At 38.2% G+C, this 24,479-nt stretch overlaps 1 protein-coding gene across 1 annotated transcript; it reads left to right on the top strand.

Moving 5' to 3' along the window:
• The first annotated feature begins 135 nt into the window (after positions 1-135).
• On the top strand, positions 136-24,241 carry slc24a2 (solute carrier family 24 member 2). Its single transcript, XM_035952666.2, has 10 exons — positions 136-5,620; positions 7,746-8,872; positions 17,458-17,493; positions 17,759-17,870; positions 18,315-18,398; positions 18,974-19,059; positions 19,204-19,341; positions 19,798-19,887; positions 21,007-21,173; positions 21,267-24,241. The coding sequence occupies exons 2-10, from the start codon at positions 7,946-7,948 to the stop codon at positions 21,514-21,516; spliced, it is 1,890 nt and encodes a 629-aa protein (XP_035808559.2). The 5' UTR covers positions 136-5,620; positions 7,746-7,945; the 3' UTR covers positions 21,517-24,241.
• The last annotated feature ends 238 nt before the right edge of the window (positions 24,242-24,479 follow it).

The following is a 24,479-nucleotide window of genomic DNA, read 5'->3' as shown; positions in this document are numbered from 1 at the left end:
GTTCTTTGCTCAAATCAGCTCAGTCTTTTCTCTAGATCAGAGCCAGGCCAATAATCAGAAAATTGCTTTGTGTGTATATATGTATGTATGTATGTATATGTATATATACATACATATATGTATGTATGTATATATGTTTATGTATGTGTACACACACACACACACACACACACACACACACACACTACCAGTCAGAAGTTTGGACACACCTTCTCATTCAATGCTTTTTATTTATTTGCATTATTGTCTACGTTGTATATTAATACTGAAGATTAACACTTTTTCTTTACAACATAATTCCATATGTATTCTTTTACAGTTTTGATGTCTTCAGTATTAATCTACAATGTAGAAATATAAACATGCATGCATACATACATGCATACACACACACACATATACACACGTACACACACACTGTACTTTCTTAGTGACCACCATTTGTAGGTGCAGAGCAACTTACAGCCTCAAAGCTCACTCCAGAGCATCCACATATTGCAGGTTGTGCTTGGGCTTAATGTCTGAAATATATTTTTGAGACCCTTTTAGAAACTGAAGCCCCACAATCAAAAAGGTGAGCTATTAGAGCAACACCTCACGATGAGAGGATACTGAAAGGAAAATACGTCCTCTTGTATTGGATCAGTCTAAATTTTGTGTTAAGAGAATAGAAATGAACAGACATTGTGTCTTCCCAGGGCCCTGCTGATACCTCTGAATGAAACTCACTGGTTCAGGCTTCTCGTATGAAGACTGAAGAGACAGGAGTGGTCAAGCAATTCACAAATTTTGCCACTTAATGTTTGTAACCTTGCACAAGCGACAGATGGTCATAAAAAGTATGGCTGGTCAGGTGGATTTAAAATGAGCCAACTTCCCATTAATGTAGGATCAGATTTGAAAATATTGTAAAGAAATCTAAATTTGGAAGAGTGAACCTCCAAATTGCAACAATAATTTTAAAACATCATGCTTTGTTCTCTTGTGGTAGCATCAAGTTACATACAAGGAGAGGATTGTTACTGCTGCTCAGTTTAAGCTTGGTTTAAAAGCAAAATACAATTATAAGGCACATTTGTAAATTAATACTTTTCAGACACTAGAATCTTGTTTTGTGTTTTAAAGGATTAATTTGTAATTCAGCTCTCTGACAGCAAATTTTCTGAAAAGAACAATTATAGGCATCTGGTGGTTTTGAAGAAGCCGTACTGTACTTCAACACTAGATAGAGCTGTTTTTCTATTTTCTTAAATCCTTCAGCCATTCACAAGCTGGATCTACCTAAGCACAATGTGACTGAATGTGTTAGCTCCATTTAAAGACAGGAATAAACTTAAAATCGATACAGATTTAGTGCAATCTGAATCTCTGCCTCTTTGAATCAGAGAATTTCTCTTTTAAAGATGCTGGAAAAATTGTTTCTGAACTTTCTGTTGTTGTGGCGATAATGCTGGCAGTAAAAGGTGGAGCTAATTAACATTCATTAGCTTCTAAAATTCTACCGTCCCAGCTGCTGATGATCCTCATTGCAGCCCACAGCACTTTTTCGGTGAAGTTTTACCTCCAGCTGCTCCAGTCTGAAATCTGAGGAAAAACACTTGCTCCGAAGTCTTAAAATAAAACTAAAAAAGTGTCAGCTGCGGTGCATAAGAGGAAACAGGTGCAAATTCAGTTGGACGCTAGACCTGGAAAAATAGCAACGTCTGCATCTGCAATGTAGTTCCATCTCATTTCATTAAGAGACTCATTTCCCTAGTTTTCTTGTGCTGAAGCATACTGTTCCGACATGTGAAGTTAGTTATTTAATATGCCGAATATTTATATTTACCTCATTTAAATGCAGTAGGAAAAATTAAAGCAGTATCTACAAGCACTGCAACTTTAAAGTCAAACTATATTATACATTTGATATTTTTAAAATCTCTGTTTTGGGGTTTATTCACCGATCGTTTAATTGTGTTTTTTTCCAGGAGAATTAACAAACTCGAAGTAAAAGTAGAAGTAACTTGAAAAAAAACTAATATTTAAAGGTATTCCTATGCTTTTTGTTTGTTTGTTTACAGTATTTCATGATATTTTTAAATGATGCATTAGTTTAATCCTGTCCCACCAACATTCTATTAGTAAGCGATGGCCAAGACTTGGCATTTATCACGATCGAGATAAATTATTTTGTACAGTTACACGTTCATGTCAATCACAACTGTCAGACGTGCTTCCACATCATGCTCTAGGCGAATATTTTTTGCTCTAATCCAATCTGTTTAAACAGTTTGGACTCCAACAAACTTTAACTGAAACATCACTTAACATTGGGTTTGCCAAATGCTTGGACTGGAAACTCTTAATTCCTTTTGTTTTGTAATGAGGCGAATAATCAAGCACCAGGCAGCACCAATCACTATATCCAAGTATATCTGGTGAGCAGCCAAATATTATGCAAATTTTAAAAACTAATTGGACATAAAACTATTATATGAGACTATACCACACATGCTGCAATGTTTAATCTAATGGCAGTGTTCAATTCATGTGGAGCCCTGAAACTGACAAAAAATGTTTAGCATAAAGTTGCTGGGCTAAAGATATAACTGAATGTGCTGCAGTAAATAATATTCTTTGACAAATAGTTAAAATCATGCATAAAAAGAAACATTTTTCTCTAACTTCCTGTTAGTTTATGTTATTCCTTTGTAACTATTTAGTTGATAAAATCTTATTTTACTGTCATCTCTCACTAGTTAATTTCATTTTCAACTCCCTTGCTTTTCTGTGTGTTTGTTTGCTAGTGTTGAATGATTTATCTGTTTTTCTAACCCAACATTCTCTTATCTGAGGCACATTTGTGATTTAAATGTCTTTGAGTTTTTAGTTAGTAATCTGTATATTTCTCTTACAGTCATTTTTAAATATTTAACTAACTACCAGAGAAAGCTGCAACTGATAAATCAGCCAGAAAAAATATAGAAAGCTGAAAAAGCATAGAAAGTGGCACCAAGCTAGACATGAGAAGCACCAAATCAGTGATCCATCGCTTTAAAAACAAACAGAAAAGTGCAAACTGCATGTGTATTTGACAGACAAAGCCACAGTAGCACTGAAGTCTATGCAGCTCTATTCATAGTCTCATTAAATAGATCTCACCGATTACCAGCGCTGTCCCTGCTCACAGAGAAAAAAGTACCTCCCCATCTCATATGTAACTTAGCAGCTATTTCAGGCAGAAGCTTTAGCCAATAAGCTGCTGATCCCAGCTTCACAGGGTTACATCTTTGTCTCTTGCCTTTCACTGCCTGAAGACACCAACTTCATAAGTGAGAGACTTCTGATCTTTGAATAATGTCAGAAATGCATTAGTCGCTGGATTGTGCAGTTACAATGTCATGCAGAATCAGCGCTTGCAGATATAATTCTCTGCAACCCTTTGGTTAATATTTAAGTTCAGTCACATAATGTAAAGCACATGTAGTTTGCATAGTAGCTTTAGCTAGTTCAAAGTCAAGCCCTAACAGATATTACTCATTACTGGAAGAGAGATGTGTTGCATATTTAACATGAAACAGCCACCGAAGGTCTTGTGAGGGTTGTTCTGCATGCCAAGAGACTTATTTGTATTTCAAGTTCTGCATGCAATGTACCTCAACCTACCTAGAAAGAGGGTTAGGTTAGCTGGCTGGTTATGCAACCGCTTTAGCCTTTTCAGGACTTTACATAACCCTTAACATAGCCGCTATAGCCAAAATACACAATCATTGCTAAGCTCAAACTCCTCAGGTCTCCTCAGGTCATGCCATTGTCTCATTATTTTACAATGTGGAAATATATGGACAGATATCGAACAGAAAACACTTCATCAAAGCAGTTCAGTTTGTACTTTTTCTTGTATCCGTAATGGTTAATAGACTCAAAAAGGCCACCTGGACGAGGCTAAAAATATGTCAAAATTTTTATTATCCTTTACGGAGAACTTGTACAGTGCTACCTCAGGCTTTTAGAATTTTTAAATGGTGAGGAGAGAAGCCAAGTGTCAATTACCAAGAGCAACAACTTGCTTAATTTGCGCCGCACTCCACGAAGTATGCACCTGTTTAATTGGATGAGTGCAGCAGGAGGTGAGAACCTATCAGCAAGTCTAGTTGGACTTAATCCCAATGAGTTCATGTGGTTTGTGAGGGAAATTAAATTTAATTAATTAATTACTTTTTTAAGCAAAATTCTCTTCACAGAATGCTAAATTGCCCATCGTTTTAATGCATTTCTCTCGCATTAAATGATATTTCTGGGGGGTTTTTCATCATAAAAATATTTTTCATTTTTTCAATTTCAAATTTTCTTTCATAATACTGCACTTGCTAATTCTTCCCATTCTCCATCTCCCTCACACACATACACACGCGCACACACACACACACACACACACACACACACACACACTGCACTATGTTAGGGACATGCTATATAACAGAGTAAGACATGTCATTTGAACTCAACCTTAGGTACCTGCTGCTGAAGCTTACAGTTCTCACGTGTAAATCCATGACCCGACTTGAAGTGCTCTCATGCACAAAAACACACACACGCACAATAAATCACCACAGAGCTTAACCATGCAAAATGTAAGATCCATTTCCTATATTACAAAATCATTTTCGTATAATTTTGCACATTAGATTTTGTAATTTCAAGAGGAAGAGTTTGTAATTGTATGTTAGCGGTGCTGTAACCCTGCAGTCAAAGGGTCTAAGTGGGCCCAGATTAGCATTTGCGAGTACTGTTGGGCTACAACGCAGGGGGGATTGTGTCCTAAGAGCAGGCGCTGTAACCAGAGCTAATTACAGACATGTGGGAAGTGAAAGACAGAGGGCACGGTGACATTACTTCCAACAAGTTGATATTTATAACATGTAGCGCGAACAAGAACTGCAAAAATGTGGCAAAATAGTCATTCAAAAGTGGAAATGGCGAGAGACAACCTGTATCAATAAAAGTGCAAAAGTATAAATAAATGCAAAATAAAGTTGCCAGAATGACAGCGTGCATGACTTGTGCCTTTTTCATTCTAAACCGATTGGCCGTCTACTTTAAAAGTTCTGAAGCTCGTACAGATGTCACGCAGCATCTCCTCTGACTGTAGCTGATGTTGTCTGTATTTGCAAAGACACTAATTGAGATAGTTTTCAAGGGCTTTGAATAGAGGACTATGATCTGATAGCACAATGGGTTTCAGCCCCACCGACCTGTAAGTTGTTGTGTAAGACCATTCATTGGGTGTGGAGATGGGAAGAATTCATGCAGGACACAGGGGGAGGGGGGGCGACATAGGCAGAGGGAGAACAAGGAAGGAGGAGGAAAGAGCAGGAAGGCAGTGTCAAAGGGGGGAGGAACACTGTGAGACAGGAGGCCCCCCCCTTGCACCTGGTGCCCCAGAGCTCCACCTCTGCTCAGAGAGGAAAATCTCACTAAGGATTTACTGCTGGGACCTTCAGACTGAACACTGAGCGCCCGGGACCGTTCTGCCTTTGGAGTCAGTTTATTGGAATATTCCCTCACTGATCCAGGACCTGACTGGCTGATACGTGCTGGAGTCCTTTTTTCGCCGAATGGGAGATAACCAAGAGCGGTATGAGAACCAAAATGAAAACTTGTGTGCTTTTTGTGTGTAGCTGTAGTCCATTGTTACTCTATGATGTACTAAATGAGCTCAGATTGACTCCTAAAGAGCTGTTTACATAGCAGAATACTGAGATTTGAAAACCTTTAATGCTGTGTTTTCAGTCACTGGACTTTAAATTTCAGAGCAGATTGAGATTGTGCACAAATTTAAGGTCTTCAGTGCAGTTTGTCCAAATGTAATTGCTTTAATTTTGAAAAAAACAAAATGCAAATGAACTCTTATCAGTTCATTTTATTGGTGCCTACTTTTTGACTTTGTGTTGTGGCACCAGTGTGCAGGACTTGAGGCTAATCTTCAATCACTGGCCGCTTTATTCGGTACACCGTGCTCATATAGAGTTGAACCTCCCTTTGCCTTCAGTACCACCTTAGTTCAACTAAGTGCTGCAAACCGTCCCCAGAGAAATTAATCTATGCTGACATGATGGCATTTGTTGCACATTTCTTGGCAGCACCATCATTATTAAGATCTCCTCTTACTCAACATGTAAAAGTAGCTCCATCTGATCAAGATCTGGCTGAGGAGGAAATTTGAGCACAGTGAACTCATTGTCACATTCAAGAAACCAGTCAGAGATGATCGTTGTAACACAATGTGTCATCCTGCTAAAAATAGTCATTAGAAGATGAGTACAAAAGGATTGACATGGTTAGCAGCAATACTCAAGTAGGCAGCAGCATTAAAATGATGCTCAGTTGATTCTAAGGCAATGTTTTGACTTGTTTTGACTTAGTGGAAAGGTGTTGCACCCGATATCCTGCACATTCAGAGATTCTATTCTCCTAACCTTGCTTAAAAAGAGTGGTTGTTTGAGTAACTGTTGCTCTTATATCAGTCCAAAACAATCCAGTCATTCTTCCATGACTTCTCCCTTCAAACATGCTTTTTTTTTTTTTTTTTTTGCAGAGAAAACCACAGCTGATGGGATGCTCGCTCTGTAAATTCTATTCGATAGTTGTGCATTAAAATTTCAATAGAATTAGCAGTTTCCCATATGGTTTCAAAAACCATGTCATGATCAAAATTATTCAAATGACCTTTCTTCCCCTTTCAGATACTTGCTGAACTTCAGTATGTCTGCAATGAGTTTCTGCCACGTGATTGGCTGATTAGATATTTGCTTTAGCAAGCAGTTGAACAGGTGTACCTGATGAAGTAGCCGGTGAGAGTAAGTATATCTTCTCAGGGATTAAATAGCTTCCTAATGAGCTTTCGCTAATGTCCAAGCTTCAGTTAAAGGAGACCTTTTTGCTGCTTCTCAGAACAATGTCAAGAGAGCCCCAGCACTTTAACAAGAACTGTTGTTAATTATGCTTTTTTCAACATCGTGAAATACTGTAATTACACATACACAATAATAAAATCACTTAATAAATCTTACATTTGAATTTTTTCTCCATTTAAATAACATGCATTTGCAGTTGTACATGAGAATGGGAATTATTGTACATGGCTGCAAATACAATTTTTCAAATAATCATCAAGCTCAACAACTGTCTACAGAAAATATCTAACCCACCTATTATTACTTAGTATTATAAAAATAACTTGCATGAACTGAAAACAGACTTATGAAAATTCAGAAACATTTTATTTTTGGAAAGATTTTAGGGACATTTGTTCCTTATTTTTAGACAGATAGTAAATGTGGGGAAAGAAAGCATGACAAGCAGTGACAGTCCAGCTGACCGGGAATCGAACCGGGAACTCACTGCTTAGGCCTCAGGGCCTGACCACTCAGCTGTCTTGGTGCCCCATCACTAGCCATCATTAAGAGTACACAGTTTAACTGTAGTCCTTCAGTTTGGTAACATCTTTGTGCCACTAAAAGAAAATATAGAAAAATATCTGAAGTGGAAATGCTCAAGTGAAGCACAAGTTTCTCAAACTTGTACAAAAGTGCAGTGCTTGAGTAAATGTATTTAGTTGCTTTACATCCCTGCAAACAAGGCGATACTGTAGGGTACTAGAAAACGTTAAAAAAAATTAGACATGGTTCATTTTATACATGAGAAATATTGACTGTTAACTCTTGCATTCTAACTTATACCACCGTTGTGTTTTTTTGCAGTGAGTAATATGAGGAAGCCTTTGAATGGGCTGGATCCTGGAATTGGACTGCAGGGCTTCCATTGTGCTTAGACCTGGCAGCAGTATGCAAACAAATCGGTGAACCGCTGCGGCCTGTCAAACCCCCGCCCTTGTAGCCACCAGTACCACCAACCCAGCTTTGAGGGGGATTCCAGACACTTCCACTCTACGCCAAACACCATGGATTTCCTGCTACCCATAAGAAGTCAAAACATGATAGCATACTCCAGCTCTGCTCCTCTTCTGGGCCCTCACAGCAGCAGCAGCACCAGGCACCACTACCACTGCGTCAAGAGAAAGCTGCGGCCCGGTCGGATTCTAGGTTTTGTCATCAGCCTGGCCGCTGTCTGCACAGTCTGTTCTTGGAGTGCCTTGTCACTGGTCACAACAGTGGCCAGTGAGCTGGAATCAGCCGATAAGGGCTCAGCAGGGGCAGCGTTACCCCAAAGAACTCTCCTGCAGCACCGCAACCTCTCAGCAGCACAAGTGGACACACCACAGGCCATGGAATCATCTTCTGTGCTAGAGATGAATCATGGGGACTATCCAACGGACTACTTCAGCGTGGATGAGAGACGCCAGGGCTATGTGGTACTTCATATGTTTGGCATGTTGTACATGTTCATAGCCTTAGCCATAGTGTGTGATGAATTCTTTGTCCCCGCACTCACTGTCATCACAGAGAAGCTGGAGATCTCTGATGATGTAGCAGGAGCCACCTTCATGGCAGCAGGAGGCTCAGCCCCAGAGCTCTTCACCTCTGTCATAGGAGTCTTTGTCTCCCACAGTAACGTGGGGATTGGTACCATCGTGGGCTCCGCCGTCTTCAACATCCTGTTTGTGATAGGGATGTGCGCCCTGTTCTCCAAAGAGGTGCTGAACCTCACCTGGTGGCCTCTGTTCAGAGACGTCTCGTTCTATATCATTGGCTTGCTCATGCTCATCTATTTCTTTCTGGATAATGAAATCACGGTGACGGAAAGTATCAGTCTGCTTATGTGTTACACCTGCTATGTGACATTCATGAAGTTCAATGCCAAAGTCGAATTTGCCATCAAGAGCATGCTGGGCAGCAACCAGGTGGATGGGCTGGATGAGGCACCAAAGGTGAGTCTGAACCCATCCATCCATCCATCCATCCATCCATCCATCCATCCATCCATAGTTCATCTATTCAACCATATTTTGTCCTTCCATTCATCCATCCATTTATCCACAACTTTCCAATTAACCATTTCTACTCAACTCCACCCTTGTTTTAGGCCATGGTCAACCCCAACAGCTGCAGCTGGCGTACACCATTGTTGTATGTTCATTACCCCTTCCATTCATCCATTTACCCTTACATTTACCATATCATCATTACTGGATCCACCTTTTAGTCAATTTAAGGGTCATTACCATCGGAAACAACCATGCAGACTTCTATAGTTAATTTTTAGTCTAAAGTTGGATAGCAAGCAGAATCACTGTATTAAAAATACAGCCGTGAACAAAAAACCTACAATTCACAATGTGAAAGATACCTTTTCTGAGGTTTTCTTCAATGCATCCCTCAATACAAAACTCTGTTAAATTTCTGATTGGTGGTTCAGCACAGCAGTTTCAAATGTGGGTTCATAACATTTCTCAGAAGAAAACATGGCTGTTGACCTATGTGAGATAAACCATTTGTTTTTCACATTGAATGAGATCACAGTGAAAGGCTGCCACAGCTACTCATCCCCAGAATAGCAACACTCCTGTTCTGGGAATCTGAGCAGGTGTTTTACTAGAAGCAGAGACAATTTTAAATTAGTGCTGAACATACTGTATTCTGTCAGATGACCGAACACTCCTGAATTTCACTTTAAAAGGATATAAAAGATTTACCTCAACCTGCCATCTGTGCAGTTCGGCAGCACCAGACACTGAACCAGACTGCAGCCCTTCGTGCTGACTAAGTCTATGAACAGGCCTCATCCTGAGTCGCTACTTTTAGCAAACGAGTTCAGACCAGCATCCAGCAAGATTCCAGAATAGGAAACATGTAACAGAGTACTGTTAGAATAAGGAAGAAAGTTAAACAATGGGTTCATTTGCAATGCATTTAAATACACAAATTCTGTTTTTCATAATAGGATACTGATGAGTTTTTCATGTTTTTTCAATATACCAAGATGTTCAGTAAAGAATACAATATAAAGTTATGCCTTTGTTTATGGTCACACACATCACAGATAACTGTTGAAATTATTGAACTTTTGCCAGAGAGTCATATCAGCCCAATGGTGGTCCAAACACAAGACATCCCTTTAAAAATTATTACATATTAGCAATACATAGAAGCACATATCTCATAGAAACTGCTAGCGTGAAAATAGACAATGCAAATTTGCAAAATCTACAATACTCCACATTTATTCTGAGGTCCTTGAGGATGCAAAATAAGCATTTCTTTTATGTTTTTGTTTCAGAATCCTTTCCTAGAGTTCCTTTTAAATTGCTTTGTGTTTTTTTGAATCTTTCCACAATGGTTCTTATGCCAAGACATTTTTCTGATGATTAGTTAACTGTTTGACTATTAGTTGTCCAGGGTGAAATGTGATGATGATCTTAAAAACTCTATCCAAAATACTGTTTGTTATTAATAGGAACTTGGAGAGAAACATCAGTGAAAACTGAAGTGATGGACAGAGAAGGAATAGTACTAGGAGTCAAGAAATGTCAGTAATCCTCAGCAATGCTCAGCTTCATTACAATGCAATGTGCAGCTGCTGTTTCCGTTGACGGCCTGAAACTCGGGGTGTCGTTTCTTCTGTTTCTCACAGAAGATAATTTCAGAACATCTGTCATTATTCATGCACAGATCTTATAAAATCTGTGTGCTTCTGGTCACAAAATAGAAGTCCAACCAACAGAGATATGAATGTTTTTTCCTCTCTAAAGGCCTCTTCCACTGTGTGAGTCATACTTCCTTAATCACAAGATATTTACAATAGCAATCACTTCACAATCAGGTAACCAATCACTTCACGCCAGGCGGGAGAAGACGATGGTGAAGATGATGTGCTGCATACAAGGAAGCAATTGTAAATTTTAAAATAGTCTGTGTGCAGTCTGAGTCCCACCTGTTTCTCTATGATTATGTAATCTCATGCAGTGCTCAGATAATAAATATTAAAATTAGTGTAGGCTGATGTTGCAGTATAGCATCAACCATCATCAGCTCTACATGTTGCACATGAGCTGACTTTGCTTTTTTGTTTTTACAAACATTAAATGCATTTCAGGCCAACAAAGTCAAATTGTATTTTTTAAGATGTATTTAAACTGTTAGGATGCAGTAGTTTCTATGACCTCACCTCACTCAAAAAGAGCTTTCTATTTTTTATTTCTTGCTATTTTTATCATAGTGACTCAAGCCTGTAACAGGTCTCACGTTTTAGGCAACAGATGAGCTTATGATCACCAGCCTCGAATATCTGCTTTGAAGCTGCTTCTCTTACATCCTTTCTTAGGTGTAAAACTATTTTAAAAAGTTCCCTGAAAAGCATGGCTTTCTTACATGTGTGGATTTAGGCAATAATGAGAGAATGAATTTTAAAACATTTTTCAACTTCCTGAAAGTTGAAATAAAAGAATCAGTCACTTAACACCATACAGTTGTTTTTACATTTGTTATTTCATGTCCTCGTATTTCAGTATTTTTGTGCTCATCAGCCTTTGTTAGTGTCAGTGTTCTTACAAGAGCTCTGTCTGTTTGACATTTGTGTCCTTCTGGGAATCAGCTGTTCTTCAGGCTGCCTCACTTCAGCCCAAGAACAGCTTTTCTCTTTCTGTCGTCCGGCACTTGATGTCCAGCTGCCTTGCCCTCATGTGTCGGTAGCTGCTTAATAATCCCCCGGGTTAATGCTCTCCAATCCCATTAGAGCCGCTAATAATAGTGGGATGCTCTCTGGGGGAGCAGGAATCAGCAGGTCACTGAGAGAGAGAGAGACAGAAAGGCTGCATGCTCTTTTCTCAGCCCGCAATCACATGCATGACTTAGTGTGGTTTTTATTTTGCGCAGAATTTGGGATGGTGCATGTGGGTTTGCACTGCACGTATGTTGCCTAGAGTGTTGATACAATAAGAGAAATACATCTGCAAGTTTGCTTGATGATGGCACTAAAGACGCCAATCCTCTCTGATCCCCTTATCAACTGCTTACCTGCAGTGACGACAGCAAACACAGCCGAGGTCGCTGTCACTCAGTCTCTGCAGGGCGCTAAAGAAACGTTCAAACTCTTCATGCAAGCATCCATTTCTGAATTAGATCACGATGCAGCAGTGTTGTAATGTGATTAAACAGAGGTGTCTTGGCATTGTTGCCTGAACTGAAAAGGAGGTTTTATTTGGAAATGTAAAGTCTTGTCATTTTGTTAGTAATTCTACACGGGTGCAGATACATTTCATTTTATGCATTTCTGCAGCTTCAGTGTTGAACCAGGCACTTAATCAGGAACTAGAGCAGCAGACTCACATTTTTAAAATATTTTGTAATATTTCTGGCATAAAATATACTATTTCTATCCTATTTTTACCCCCACCTCAGTGCCCTGAAACTCCCCCCCCGGAGTGGGGTGGGGGGTGCCCACTTTCAGAACCACTGCCTACAGTGACTAATTGCTGAGTCCGTAAAATGCCAGAAAATATTGAAAATTTGACCATCAGAGTATGCTAAAGTCCCAGATTTCACACCAGTAAGATTGCTTGTTTTGTTCAATCAGCAATCCCAAACCCAAAGACGGGTGGTTTATTTATTTATTTAAAAAAAAAAAAACCCAAGGTGAATTTGCTGACAAATGAAAGTGAGTGAGAGTTCCTTGACGGCACTGTGACCTGTGAGGTTTGCTGTGGGACTTCACACGCAGGCTTGAAAATTAACGGTCTAAAAGTGGCGATCTCTGCCGATTAATCCTGGCTAAGTCCCACAGCCAGGACGGTCAGGTGGACACCAGAGAGGGAGACAGGGAAGAAACATGAAAGTGTTTAAATTGTAGTAGCTTTATGACATGATGACAGTTAGGATGAAGGGGAAGTCTGGTGTAAATCTACAGGTCCACACTTTGCATCTTGGTGGTCTTCCAGTGTCTATATCTTGTTGTCTGGAGGGGATGAGACTACTGGACTGGAACAGCAGCTCAGGACAACATGAACAAATAGTTCAGCAAAGCTTCTGTCGCATCCAAACAGCTTTATGTGTGCTAACAACAGACAATGATCTGCTTCTAAAGCTGTTTACTACACTTCATATCATATCATCCAAGAAAGTCAGGACGATTCAGTTTAGAATCATTTGAAGATTATACTTCACAGTTTACAGCTGATAATGCCAGGAAATGACCCAAATTTCAAGAAGCTACCACAATGTTAATTACTGTTCAAAAATGCTTTGTGCAACTGAAATTAATTTGGTTTTACAGTCAGTGAGAAGAGATGCAACTGTAAGTCACTGAGGTGGAGCTGGACATATTTCTTTTCTATGAAACAATGAAAATGGATCAAATATAAAAACCTATTTTAATCTTTCTATAGATTATCCAGCATGCAAATGTGGTATTGCATCTATCAAAATAGAAAAGGTTCTAAATTACTGAAAAATTCTTAACAAGGCATCCTAAATTAATGTTATCTGTTGTATTGTGACAGTAAATGTAATTTTTAACTGTCCCATTTCAACAGTTCTCTTTAAATTTGACCAATCCAGCACAAACAGATCAATCCATTTTTTAAGGGCAAAATGCGAATAAAAATTACAAACCAACAGTAGCGAATAGAGAATCACAGCAAAGTGAAGCACAAATACAACAGCACACATGTGACCAGCCTCTTCAACATGAGACACCAAACTCATATCATGCAAAACATGCATAACCAATAAATACTTTTCATTTGTGTCTTATATTTATTCTCACCACAGTTGATATCAGGCTTTCTACCTTCCTAACATTTCAATGAACCCTTTCCCAACATTCCTGGATTTTTTGCACTTCTTTCAGCCTAATGTCTTCAGGTTCCTCAAACTTTACACTCATCTAATTCACTGATATCCCAAATATTGAATTGTTTTTAACTGAGAGCATCCTATAAACAGATCTGCTGTTGTCCAGTGTATTAACCAAAATACATGGTGTTGAACAAGCAAAATTGTCTACCAATTTATCCCACATTTATGCTCTGTCTTTTTACCCTTCTTCCTTTTACTCATTCTTTCTCTCTGAGTTTTTGGTCTAATTTACCTTTTATTTGTTTTTACTTTTTATTTTTGTTGTTTTGCAAAAAACCAAAGTGCCATTTAGACAACATTTATTGCTCAATAAAAGATACACAAAAAATAATAGTAATGTAATAATGGATGAGGAAGTTTTCATCTAAAAAACACTTCCATATTTAGCCTATTGATTCTGCATAAACAAGGGAGATTAAAAAGAAAAATCTTTTCCTCTCAACTGCATTGATTTGCATATTTATATTGTAATTTTTGCATCTGTTTTTTCAGCCTGCTGTCATTACATGCTAAAAAGTCTGGTTAGGTTTTGGAGGATGTTAAAAGGGTTGCTATGAGTGACTTGAAACCTGAGAACCACCAGATACTTCAGTCTGTGGATGAGAGTTGTAGGAAATAAAAGGAAAAGACACAAACGTATGTGCCTTTCTAAGGAATTTACAGCATACCATGTAAAATGCAAATATTTTCTGAAAAAATATTGGTGATGATGTAAACATGTAGAGAAAATACTTGTAACTGTAGTAAAATGAAATGTCCAGACAGCCTTAGGTCTTAGTTTAAACTGTTAAAAGTTTTCACAAATCCAAGAAGTTTCTCAAATCATGAAATGTAATTCATTACAAGAGAGAAAAATAAGCAGAACAGTTTCCTTTTTAACAGTTACTGAAATCCAGATTTAGCTTCAGCGGATTCTACAGCAGGTTATACGAGTCTTTTACCATCAAGCAGCTCTAATGAGTGATGTGAACTGATTACAAGTCACACAAGAACATCAGGGACAATACAGGGAGGTGTGCACAGTGTCTTTGTATTTGGTTATCATATTTAAAATTACCATGTTGTGTTTCTTATTTTAAAAAAGCTACATAAAAATGAAATATTTCCACCTCAGAATGAATATTTTAGACTTAGTCATACATTTCTGCAATATTTTCAAGTGTTTTCAGCTAAGTTTGATGTAAAGACGCGAATCTCCTTTTAACTTAGAGTTTATTGAAAACACCAGCTCAGCTGATGGGATAATTACCTGTAACAGATAGACTAAAATATAGTTTAATACCTGAATTGGACGCAAATGTTAAAAATCTACAACAATGGTGTCCTTAAAAAACAAAAATCCAAACCCCCTCTCTCTGTTTCTCTGCCATAACAGCAGCAGGTGTCTTGTCAGATGTAAGCTAAAGGGATTATCTGCTCAAACTCGGAGGCTTTCATCATGAAAACGTGTCAACAACAAAACCGTCCACCTCCCTGCTTGTGGCTGTTTGAGCACTCAGATGCTGCCGTATTTTCAGTTCGTGACTGCCTTTTGTGAGATATTGATACTTGATAATATTAATCGGGAAATGTATAAAAAGAAAGAGAACAGTTGCCGCATCTGTGTGATAATTTCTTGTGATAGCAAGTTCTATAAGGTTAGTACTGTTTAATAAACAATAAGAAACACAAGCAGAATATATTTCAAAGACACAAGTGTCATTGTGGCTACTTACTAATGTTAAAGATGATTTGAGATTTGATGTAAAAACCTTCGATTTCAATTATATATAGAAGAAAATTTACAATAATCGTCCACATCCATCATTTTCACTGATTTATTACAAGGTTGCTTCTTTGTGAATACAGATAATACTGTACACAGGACAGTTACCGTGTGATCATCTTCATTTCTAGAGGCCGTTTTACCTTTAACTGGTCTGTCACTCTCTAAGTAGGAACTTCATCTAAGTGAGTTAACAAATAAGTTTATTTTGAGAATTCAGGATTGCAGATTTTAATATAAACCTCTCTGGAGAAATACATTTAGAGGCTTCAGATAAGAGTTAAGTATGAAGCACTGAAAATGTACATGCGAATGTAAATGTGAATTCAAGCTATTTATTACTGCAACATTGTCGTAAGCAGTTGGACAAACAATGTTTAGCTAAAACAAATGTTTTTGTGGGTGGCCTGTATTTCAGTCATACATTGTGCCTGTTTTTTGTTTGTTTGTTTAATTTTTCCTCTATTCTTTGCCAGATTGACTGGAGCGAACTCGGGCTTCCTATTGCAGTTATTTCCTGACCTTATCGTTAAAGTGTTACAATAGTTTTTAAAACGTAATATACACAAATGTCATAGTGCGTTTGCTCTTAGTGTGATGTAAAACAGGACTTTTTGCATCAGCAGCTCAGTGATATGTGGTGTAACAGAGCTGAGTAAATCATGTTTAGATAAAATGATCTTCATGTAAAATTGTGCCAATTTGTGGAAATTTCCTGAATCAAACTGTAAAATTAAGTTTGATCTTATGGTTTGTGCCAACAAGCATACATTTATAATACGTGCAACAGCATCAACCCCACAAAACTTCGTGTTTCTATCTCAAAATACTCGATCCCCCATGAGAAACTTTACCACCTGTGAGTTTTCACAAACCACCGCCGTATGTGTCTGTCGGTTCCAACATCTGTTCATTGCGCATTTCTGGTGACACTGCTGTGTTGTATATGTCTTTTAGAGAAATGGCTGAGATTGAGATTAGTGAGAGTTGCAGTGTGTGTGTGTGTGTGTGTGTGTGTGTGTGTGTGTGTGTGTGTGTGTGTGTGTGTGTGTGTGTGTGTGTGTGTGTGTGTTGGAACAGGGCCTGAAACTTCTGGCACTGGTTCAGGAGGAGTAAAGTAGGAGACAATGACGTAACTTACAAACCGGAGCATCAATTAAGTGCTTTTTTTTTTTCTTCAAGCACTTACATTTCCTGTGTAACTTCACTAAATCAGCCAAATAGTCGTGCTAAAATAGAAAACCGTGACCAATTTTCGATCAAAGTGTGGATTTTGATACTTAGTAAAAAGTCCTCTCAGCTCTGATGCATCACATGTTATCAGCAAAGCTTTTTACTCTTTTGTATCATTACTTGATCATTGCTGCCCTTTTCACTCCATGCTGTTGGGAAAATATTACATATACCTAATGTAGAAAAGAAATGAAAACATGATTAAAAAAAAGTTAGTCATGTTGCACAGTACAATGTGACAAACTCCAATCCTTCATCATCTTATTGCTATGAATTGATGACATGGTCAAGAATTAGGCTTTTATTATTTGTATTGTTACTTAAACAGGTTCTTTTTATTGTTTAACAGATGCACAGACTCAAATCAACCTCAGTATAAAAGCATAACAGCTCTGACTCCATAGTGCTCATTGATATATAATTTACCTGCATTCATTGACTCATTCATTTACTTATTCCCTCCCCACAACAGTAGTAATGCAATCCAAAGCTACAAATACAAAAACTGAGATTAAATTAGGAACAGGCTCACTGACAGCCTCAATAAAATTGCATGTAATGTGATAGCTAGTGTAATATTTATATTCTTTTGTGTTACTGGTTGTATAGGCAAATCTATGCATTTATATATTATGTTTTCTTTCTCTGTGTTTTTTCCTAAAGGTGAATGCTCCAGGAGACGATGAGAACAAGCTGACGGTGAGTTTGTTTTATATGTATTTGAAGGTATACTGCATGTATACAGCACTATAAATCTGATTTGACAAATAGCGGTTTAAATTTAGTTGATTATTTGAGTTTTTAAATCCTTTTCTTGCAACTTGACAGGAGTTTAGGAGTTATTTAAGTAGTAAAAGCTGATAAATGAATGGATAATACATGATGAGCACAATAAGGAAGCATACATTTGCAGAATCTGCATCTATGTGCAACATTTTGGCATTTTTGGTGTCATTTTGTTCAGGCCAAACCCAGACTGCAGAGGGAAGGCAGCTGTGCTTCTCTACACAACTCACTGATGAGAAACAGCATCTTCCAGCTCATGATTCACACTCTGGACCCCCTCAGTGATGAAGGTACGGAGCAAAAAACATGCCCAATGGATCCACATACATCGAATAATATCCGAATCATTTTGAAATAAACACAAAGCATGAGACACAGACAATGTGCTGACATGACTATTACATTCCTTTACCTGTAGACTACGTGACACCACAACAAATTAAATCAGTATTTACTTCTCTAAATGTTCATAAGAGGCTAATGGTTTAGAATAATTAATGCATTTTGGTGAATGTAGTGTTCAAGGTTGAGGAAATATAAATATAAATGTGATTTATGGGTTATCAAACTGATTTTTGTCAATTTGGGTTCTTTCAGATGAAGGTGAATTCACCCTTTCATGCAACTCCCTTCCACACACATGTCTGAGTATTTCACAACTATATTTGGGTGCCTTACATGTTGTCCTGCCACATGCTGGACTGTTTTTAGACGTGTGTCTCCTTTGATTTTAGGACGTTTCAAAGAGAAGGCGTCAATCCTTCACAAAATGGCCAAGAAGAAGTGTAAAGAAGACGCTGTCAGTGCCAATGGTGTAGGTGAGTCAGAGCAATGCGTAAAACAGCAGTTTCTATCTGTCTGACTGAATAAATCAACAAATAAACACATGACAAATTAATTAGCAAATCGATAATCAGTTTAAAAGTGTGGCTGTTGATAGATGAATAAGTAAAACACTACTCACATCTATTAATGTGGTAGTAAAGTGGCTGAATAGACAAAAGAGAGGTTACGAAACAAAATAAAATATTGCATGCACTGCTTCTTCCAGAAGCTGGCTAATTTTCTCAACTGTATGTCATACTGTAGACCTTTATAAGTCATGATGCATGTACACATACATCATACAAGTATGACAGGATGTTAAATGACATCAAGTTGCAGATTAATCTGGCTATAATTTGTCAGTGTTTAAGTTACCTGAATGGACTTCCACATAATGTTGACTATAAAAAGATGAGCTCAGAAAGTCTTTTCTCTCATCATAGGAAAGATGCTCTCCAACCACAGCTCCTGAGAAATATGAATTGTAATCTCTGGATGTCATTAGACCACCATTTTTGTTCAACAGCTTATTTAAGCTCTTCTGTCCCTGTCACTGTCTTCTTTTAAGCCCCAGCTGATAAAAACATCCCCAACAGTTCAAATGTCGCAGTAGAAGTCACGCCGCCCATGAACGGTGTTGCAGGAGGAGAAGAGGTACGACCTTCACCAGCATCCATCATTGAAACATACTTTCATCATTGAACGCATCAGAAACACTTTTTAATGTCCACATTTTGTCTTATGCATTTTTATTTGTGCCCACAATATACAATGCAAAATAACAAAACTCCTTCTCAGGATGGCGAGGAAGAGGAAGATGAAGACCAGCCTCTGAGCCTGGCCTGGCCTGACACCAACAGGAAACGGCTCACATACCTCTTGATCTTTCCCATAGTCTTTCCTCTTTGGCTCACGCTGCCTGATGTCAGGAGAGAGGTGAATACACGCAATGAAAAGCACATTTTTAGAAATAGGCAGCTAAGTTACACCCAAACTGCACAGAAACACACAATACTATATCATGCATTGCCATGCTGTGTGTACAGTGCAGTGATATTTTTCTATACATTTACAAACGCTCCAGCCCCCCTCCCCCCCGTGACCCTAATGAGGATTAAGCGGTGTATAGATAATGGATGGATGGATGGATGGATTTACAGACTCACACACACAGTAATTTAAAATGCAAGCCTGTTTTACTGCTGCTTTTACAATTAGTCACTAATCCGATAAACAATTGTTTCTGCCCATGATAAAACCTTGGATTGTGTGTTTCATTCTTTTAAATACAAAAAATAAAAGTGGCTCCAAACACTGTATGTACGCTATAAGTTAGATATTAGGTCCTTGGCTGAGTGAAAACTTGAGATTGACTGTTTTTATTTATTTCAGACCTCAGAAAAGTTCTTCCCCGTCACTTTCCTCGGCTCCATCAGCTGGATTGCTTTCTTCTCCTACCTGATGGTGTGGTGGGCTCACCAGGTAAACGACAAACACCCACACGCCCATCTACCTAAAAATCTGATTGTTTGTTACTTACAACAACGTCTGTTGTCTGCTCGGTCCTCTTTGTGTGGCCTCTCTCATCAGAGAGCAGCCGTCAGGGTGTTGAATGTGTGACCATGGAAGCTAATCCCGACTAATCTGCCTTGATCCGCTGCCAGATCAACCTGTAATGCTCTATTTTAACAACACAAATGCAAAGACGGGACTGAAGCGCAAGGTCACGGAGAAAGTGCACCTGTGTTTTTAGTTTGTACAGAGCGCTGACGAAGCTGGATACTCACCTCCCTGAGGTTCAGAGAACATTCAAGGCATACAATTAGTGTTGTTGAGACGAAATTCTCTACATGTTGAAACTCTGATAATGGCGTCAAGTTTTGTCTGTTCAATAAAAAGGCAATGTTTTTGAAATTCTGATAAATTTCTGAATAAAATTGGGATACATTTTTGAATATACAGGGTGTCCTTAAAGTCTGGACACATAGGAACTATCATTAACTGTATTTTTTTTTGGCTCCACAGATTAAATAGGGCTTTGTCGAAAAAAGAAAGAGTTGAACTGATACTTCTCAGTGGATGTGAAGGATGGACATATGGAAAGATAGCAGATAAATTTAATCTCTAATCATGCAGCTTGTACTATGTTGGCTGCCATAGATACATATACACCCTCCAAACAAGGAAATGTTATTTTTAAAAGAAGATGAACACATTGGAGCTCGATTGATTGTGTTCATTTTGTTGTTTCCTTATATTAGATTAGCATTTCGCACGTAGTGGAAACATTTCCACAAAGTAAAAAACTCTCCCTTACTAACTTGTCGACCATAAAGAAATGCTAATCTAATATTGGAGCTCGCTTTGCGTTGACACCTAAAAGATCTGTTTTCCTCTTTCTGTGAGGCTTGGCCCACTGAACCCCATTCCACTAAATACAAGTTACCACTGAATAAAACTAGATGACTAAATCAAGCCTTTTACGCTGGAATAAGTCAAACTCAAAAACTTTTCAAGCAAAACCAGCAACAAGACAGCAAAACTATGAGTTGTGTTTCCAACTTTATTAAACTCCTTAATCTGTCATTTTCTTCATTTCAGGTTGGAGAAACTTTCTGGATCACAGAGGAGATCATGGGTTTGACCATTTTAGCAGCTGGAACTTCTATTCCTGACCTCATCACCAGCGTGATTGTAGCACGAAAAGGCCTCGGTGACATGGCCGTGTCCAGCTCTGTGGGCTCCAACATCTTTGACATCACTGTGGGGTGAGTTCACCAGCAGACCAAGAGGCACACGCTGTTAGTAGCAAACCATTTTCAAGTGACAAACCCAATCATTTTCCCCTTTGTTTCCTCCAGTCTGCCGTTCCCCTGGCTACTCTACAACATCATCAATGACTTCAAGCCGGTCGAGGTGAGCAGCAACGGCCTGTTCTGCGCCATCGTGCTACTCTTCCTCATGCTCCTCTTCGTCATCATGTCCATCGCCGCTTGCAAGTGGAGAATGAGCAAGCTTTTGGGCTTCCTCATGTTCCTGCTCTACTTCGTCTTCCTCATCGTCAGCGTCATGCTGGAAGACAAAATTATCGTCTGTCCCGTCACCGTCTGATGAAAGGGAATCCCACAGACAGACAGAAATGAAGCATAACTGTGCTCGTGTCAATCATGGTTTCTCATAGGAGTGCAACACATGGCACAAACTTTCTTTTATCTGTCTCACATACACACGATAGAGGACTGCTTACTGCACACACACAGACATACAAATACACACCACACCACACGCACACACACACACACACACACAGAAGTTGTTGATGTTAGTTAGGCAGAAGCCATGAATTAAATCAGCCTTGCAGATTCAGGCCTACCTTTCTTTCACAGACTTTATGCCACCTAATATGAAAGACTCTCGTCGTACCATTTGACTACATCCATATGCCACTATTGGTTGAACCTGCTGATGGACAGTGAATGGAAATCTGGGATGGAAATATCAATCGTAAAATACAGTTTTTTTGTTTGTTTTTTGGGGCTTTTTCAACTAAAGGACTGTGTGGCAGTATAAGACGATCCTCTATTACTAATGGAAGCAGCCAAGACAAGCAGATAAACTGAATATGAAGGGTCAAAGAGACTTTTTTTTTTTTTTTTTTTTTTTTTTTTTAGTTTTGAACGCCAGCGGAGCTCTGGAGGGATCAACAAAATCATGGTGTCATGGAAAAAAGAAAGGGCTGGGGCAACACAAAAGTGTGATAGCTGCTTTGTAGACGCTTAGATTTTAAACCATGTCTATTCCACCACAGGTATGAATTTGCAATGTCATGAAATGAAAAATATTCAGTGTTAACAATCTCAGTGTTTCACATTTGAGGTCATATTTGTCACAAATTGTAATGATGCTGTAAATCCCACTCATAAATATTTATAATAGGCTGCACTTAATGCTAAATGTTTAGTATTAAACTGGTTAAACAGGTTTGCTTACATCTTTATATAATCCAACTATTTCATTTGGGTTTTTCTTACAGTAAGCTTTTGAACATGACTTTTTCTGTTCTGGCTGCCTTTACATGCACCACTTTAGAGAGGGTTACTTCAGTATCATGACTGATGCAGTTTGGACAACAAACGGTGGACTAAAGATTAGTGTTCTCTGTTGTATTTTAAACATAAAAGTTTTTTTTTTAAATGATGTGTCTATAAAAGGGACACTTCAGTTTCACGGAGTTTCTCCTGTAATGTTTTGGTGTAAAACTACTTACGTACTGTATGAAATAACACAGATTATTGTGTTATTTCTGTTTTTGTCCAGCTAGTGAAACAATGCTGAGTGAAAAGCATACAATTTTACAGCACTAGCCTCCTTCTGTGATAGTATTTCCATTCGAATATTACCAAAATTTTCAAAAAGGGAAATAAAACTGTATGGAAAAATGCACGTTAAAGATTAATGCAATAAAAGTGTACCTGTAATTCAGAGCCACCGCTTTGCTATGATTGCATTTTCTCTCTCTGATTTTGAGAAATGTGTGTGTCTTTTTGTTTGTTTTGTGGGGTTTTCATTTGGTGTTGTCTCCAAACTGCAAACAAAAACACGTGAAGCAGATAAAGGGACTCACTTTAAGGCCTTGCTGCAGTCAGAGTCTGTAGTGTCCATGTTGTTTTCATCAGTTGCACCACTTGTTGTTGCTGAACTGCCCTCATAAACACAGTCTAAGAAGATTCAACACCCCAGATGCTCTAAATGTTGAGAAAAACTGCATCGTATTTTACAAACATCAGTCTCTTGACAGGAAAAGACATCAAGTGTGATCCAGTAATGATCATTTCACGTTTTTTGATCCAGCAGTGCAAGTCGATCATTCTCTTCCCTTATATCTCCTGCTTTCGCTATGAAGTAGAACCAAATGTGGGAGAAAATTTATCAATTTTGGAGCAATAAATTAAAAATATACACCCTCCTTTGCTTTTTAATTCTACAAGTGCAGAAGTTAGGGGTTTTTAAAATGTTAAATGTTCCACTGCAACCGAGAAACAACATAGCTGCTGAATAAATGCAAAAGACAGTGTCCTGTTTAAAATATTTTTAAATTTATTTATTTTTTTGCATTTAGTATGCTAACCTTGGAAGGAAAATGCGGTCATGGAGACATTCTGTTCAACTCAGGTATAAATCTGCATTTGTGTTACTTTTTCATTTTAAATATAGACTTATTACTTTATTAGATACCTGGATCTAAGTTTCCTGTTTAGATAGCCATGGCAATATTAGGCACACATTCACAAAGGGTTAAAAATCATATTTAACCCATTTTTTTAATGTTTTCATAATTTTTTCCATATAAATTTAAAATGTATTTTCCATAAAACAAACTCCAACTATTCCCACTTTTAAAATGTGTGTTTTATTGTGTGTTTATATGTATAAAAAATGCATAAATTGTGTAAATATAAGCTCCTGTATGTAGTCATAGTGTATACATACAGTAGTTTATAAACATCCAGCACAATTTATCTCCTGAGACTCCTGATTTAGCCTCTATGCAGTATCGCTTGTAAATTTGTTTCTTGCTGTGATGGATCATCCGAATGTGAGGGATGTATGTATGAATGAGTGCATTTAGGAATATTCTTTAAAACAAAATCGCCCTCAACCAGTTTCAACAACATGACAAATGGTAACATGGTTTTGTATTTCCCTTATATATTGTGCAAGTATGGAATCATATTCACGTACTACTTGAATCATATATTATACTGTAAAAAACATATATCATCCAACTCTGTATAAAGTGTTATATGTTCAAATAAATGAAAACTCAAATTTTCAATATTAGTGTTCATTTTATGAGTTCAGAAATACACACAGTGCCCCCGACTGACTTTGACTCTTTGCCGCTGTTGAGTTTCCTGCACTTGCACAATAGATGGTTAAAACCTTTGAGGCGCTTAAAAAGTCGGCTCACTTTACCTCTCAAGCCTCCTCATGACACCGATCAGATTTGCAGTGTCATCTACTAGGATGGCATCTGCTTGACTGTGATACAAGCCTCTTACAGAGGCATGCGT

The sequence above is a fragment of the Amphiprion ocellaris genome, chromosome 4, assembly GCF_022539595.1.
Source record: "Amphiprion ocellaris isolate individual 3 ecotype Okinawa chromosome 4, ASM2253959v1, whole genome shotgun sequence".
Classification (NCBI taxonomy): Eukaryota; Metazoa; Chordata; class Actinopteri; family Pomacentridae; genus Amphiprion; species Amphiprion ocellaris.
This window is presented reverse-complemented; position numbering and strand designations above follow the sequence as displayed.

Bases quoted from the DNA above. Each gene is read 5' to 3' on its own strand.
- slc24a2 (XM_035952666.2), top strand. From the start codon at position 7,946: ATGGATTTCCTGCTACCCATAAGAAGTCAAAACATGATAGCATACTCC. The intron at 19,060-19,203 runs GTACGACCTTCA...ACTCCTTCTCAG, and splicing joins GTGTTGCAGGAGGAGAAGAG to GATGGCGAGGAAGAGGAAGA. The intron at 19,888-21,006 runs GTAAACGACAAA...TCTTCATTTCAG, and splicing joins TGGTGTGGTGGGCTCACCAG to GTTGGAGAAACTTTCTGGAT.